At 44.9% G+C, this 3,028-nt stretch overlaps 1 protein-coding gene across 1 annotated transcript; it reads right to left on the bottom strand.

Annotated features, from left to right (window-relative positions):
- Positions 1-6: 6 nt before the first annotated feature.
- On the bottom strand, positions 7-2,691 carry LOC114889615 (protein WWC3-like; the record flags this gene model as incomplete). The annotated part of the gene is made up of 3 exons (XM_029213053.1): positions 7-565; positions 2,005-2,132; positions 2,279-2,691. Coding segments are annotated over 3 exons (608 nt in total), but the record flags the coding sequence as incomplete, so codon positions are not given.
- Between the last annotated feature and the right edge of the window lie 337 nt (positions 2,692-3,028).

Below are 3,028 nucleotides of genomic sequence, written 5' to 3'. Positions count from 1 at the left end.
ACATAGTGTTTGCATTTCCGATGTCAGACACAAAACCGGCCCCAAAGTTCCATTCTACCGCATGACAAATACTGAAGAACAAAATTTCAGTCTTAAAATACATCTTAAAGTCAGTATTTTCCTTCAAGGAAAAAAAAAGTACTATAAATAAATTACAATACAGTGAATTTGCCTGAACTCACTTCGTTTCTGTCTTCCAGCCTTTAAGTCAAATAAAACAGCGTAAAAACTGTACACTCTTAACATGATAATTGATCTCTTATAAAATAACCTGTCTTCAGAGATGTCAATTTCACAACAAGGAAAAACCAAGCCCTGTTGCCGTCACTATTATAAAATATATATGTATAGATATATGTGTTTTGTTTTTATTTATTTTTTACAAAATGTGTATATTAATAGCTTTGCACAAATATTTTAAAGACAAATTTAGCTAGTCTAAGAACTTCATGAAAATAAAACAGGCAGATAAATACTTTATGTGTACAAAGCACTACATCAAACATCGTCGGCGGGCAGAGGAGGTACGTTAATCCTTGGTCTTGTAAAAAATGCTATCTTCTCCCTGCGATTGGAAAGAATTACAGGTTAGAGGCTGATAGAAATGCAGCGAAAGGTGGCAAGAGGCTCTGCCATCAATGACAGCTTTTCTGACTCAGAGAACACACTGAATTTCAATCCCCAGGGGCACATCTGTATACAAACCCTCTAAAGTCTCTTGCCTCGGCCCCCTCTCTAAATTTTAATAGAAGTTACAAAGCCCCATGAGGGCAAGAGTTTGTCTCCAGTGCCTAGAACAATGCCTGGTATACGTAGATGCTCAGCAAATATTTTCTTTATGAATAAATGAAAAACTATACACGGAGTTCTAAATCATAGTTGAAGGAAGATAGCTATAGTGTTTTATACTCTTTCATGATGGGGAGGTAAAAATTCAAGGTATAAAAAAATTAAGGCTAGACGTCAGGCACACATTATTCAGCCCTAAAAAGGAACACTGCACTGATTCATGCTACAACACTGATGAACCTTAAAAATACTATCCAAAGTGAAAGACGCCAAACACAAAAGACCACATACTGTATGACTCCTCTTATATGAAAGGTCCAGAAAAGGCAAACGCAGAGAGACGGAAAGGAGAATGGTGGCTGCCAAGAGCTGACGAGAGGTTGGCATGGGGAGTGACTGCTTACCGGGGGTACAGGGTTTCCTTTTGGGGTGATGGAAATGTTCTGGAACTGAATACAGATTGTGACTGTACTAAGTGCCATGGAATTGTTCACTTTAAAATGGTTAATCTTATGCTTCGTGAATTTCACCTCAATTTTTTAAAAAGCCAGACACAAAAGAAAATAGATTGACTGGGTGATTTTCCTCATATAAAAAATAAAAACAGGGAAAGCTAATCTACACTATTCAAATTCAAGATGGTGGTTATTCTGGTGTGGGAAATCTGGGGGTGCTGATAACATTTGATTCTTGCCATGTAGGGTTTATGTCAATTCACTGAAATATTTCATATATAGGACGATATGCATGCTTTCCTGTATGTCTATTATGCTTCAATCAAAAGTTAACTAAATTTAAAAAAAAGTTAACTAAAAAGGCAAAGGTGATACACATATGTATCTATATGTAGATCACTGTGCTGTTTACAGGAGCAAACATTTGGAAAGAAGCAGGGTATAAAATAGGTAAATTATATCTGTTAGATGAGACATTACAGCCAAAAAAGACAACAGATGATGTGGCAACATGGGGTATTTTAATTTAAAAAGAGCTAAATGCAAACTCGAACCCACACTGTGATTACAAGCAGCATGAAAAAACAGTGTTTAGAAAACAAGATCGGAAGAAACTCCGCACAATGCTAACAGCAGGGGAGATTCCTGCTTTGTCCTCGACCTCCTGTGGGTCCTTCTCAATACTTACTTTACTCTTTATAATGACAAAGGTATGACAGGAAAAAGCAAGCGGGAGAGTGAGGCCTGGGCTTCTCCCCACCTGAACGCCTGCACCTGGATGGGCTCTTTGAGGTTCTGCCCGCGCAGCTGGCACACCCCTTTGGAGGCCTTCTTCAGCATCTTCTCAGCTGCCTGTTCTTGATGGAAGTCAAGTTTGGTCTGTCTCGTCTGGAACAGCAACGCGGGGTGAACCAGACGGGTTTGCTTCCAGTTTTAAGGAAGACCGATGGAAGCCCCTGCCAGCTCCGGGCACCGGGAGGCGAGAAAGGCCCGCCCGCCTGCCCCCTCCCCCCGTTGGCGGGCCGGGGCCTCACCTGCCTCTCGGCCTCCCGCAGCAGGCTCCGGAAGCGCTCGTCGCGCAGCAGCCAGGCCGGGGGCTCGGCGTGGCCGCGGAGCTGGGCGTCCTCCAGGCGCTGGCGCAGCTCGCGCAGGGCGCACAGCTCCTCGTTCAGCTGCCGCTGCCGCGTCCGCGACGCCTGGAGGTCCAGCTCCAGGTCCAGGGACGTGCGCGCCGCCAGCGCCGCCAGGGAGGACCTGCAGGGCTGCGAGACCGCGGCCGTGAGCGCGCCCACCCCGCCCGCGCCCTGCCTGCAGCTTCTTCCCCGAGTGACCGACCCCACTGGAGGAAGACACCCGCAGCGTGGCCCGACGCCAACACAACACGGATGTGGGCGACACGGGTTCAAACCTCCACTCCGGTAATGAGCCAGTGACAGCAAGCTGTCCGCTGTAATGACGACCTAGGCTTTGGCTAAAGCGCAGAGAGACAGACCCTCTCACACGGGGCAGGAGGGCGTCATCTTTCTCAAGTGCTACTTGACAATATAAGCAAGAGCCACAAAATGTTGTGTTTTCTTTGGTTCTGAAATTTCATTTGACTTGGATCTGAAAGGCACAGCTGATGATGTGCAAAAGGTTTATGACAGAAAAAGTCCTAAATACCTGACAAGAGAAAAGTGATCAAATACATTATAAGGCCCGCAGAAAACGCAGCTATTGTAAAAAGATGAAAGATACACCGACATGGCAAAATCTTAATGGCCTACTGTATAACGGGAAAAAAG

This window comes from Monodon monoceros, unplaced genomic scaffold (assembly GCF_005190385.1).
Source record: "Monodon monoceros isolate NGI ecotype Baffin Bay Population unplaced genomic scaffold, NGI_Narwhal_1 Contig4964_ctg1, whole genome shotgun sequence".
Taxonomy (NCBI): Eukaryota; Metazoa; Chordata; class Mammalia; order Artiodactyla; family Monodontidae; genus Monodon; species Monodon monoceros.
The sequence above is the reverse complement of the archived record's forward strand: the minus strand, read 5'-3'. Positions and strand labels throughout refer to the sequence as shown.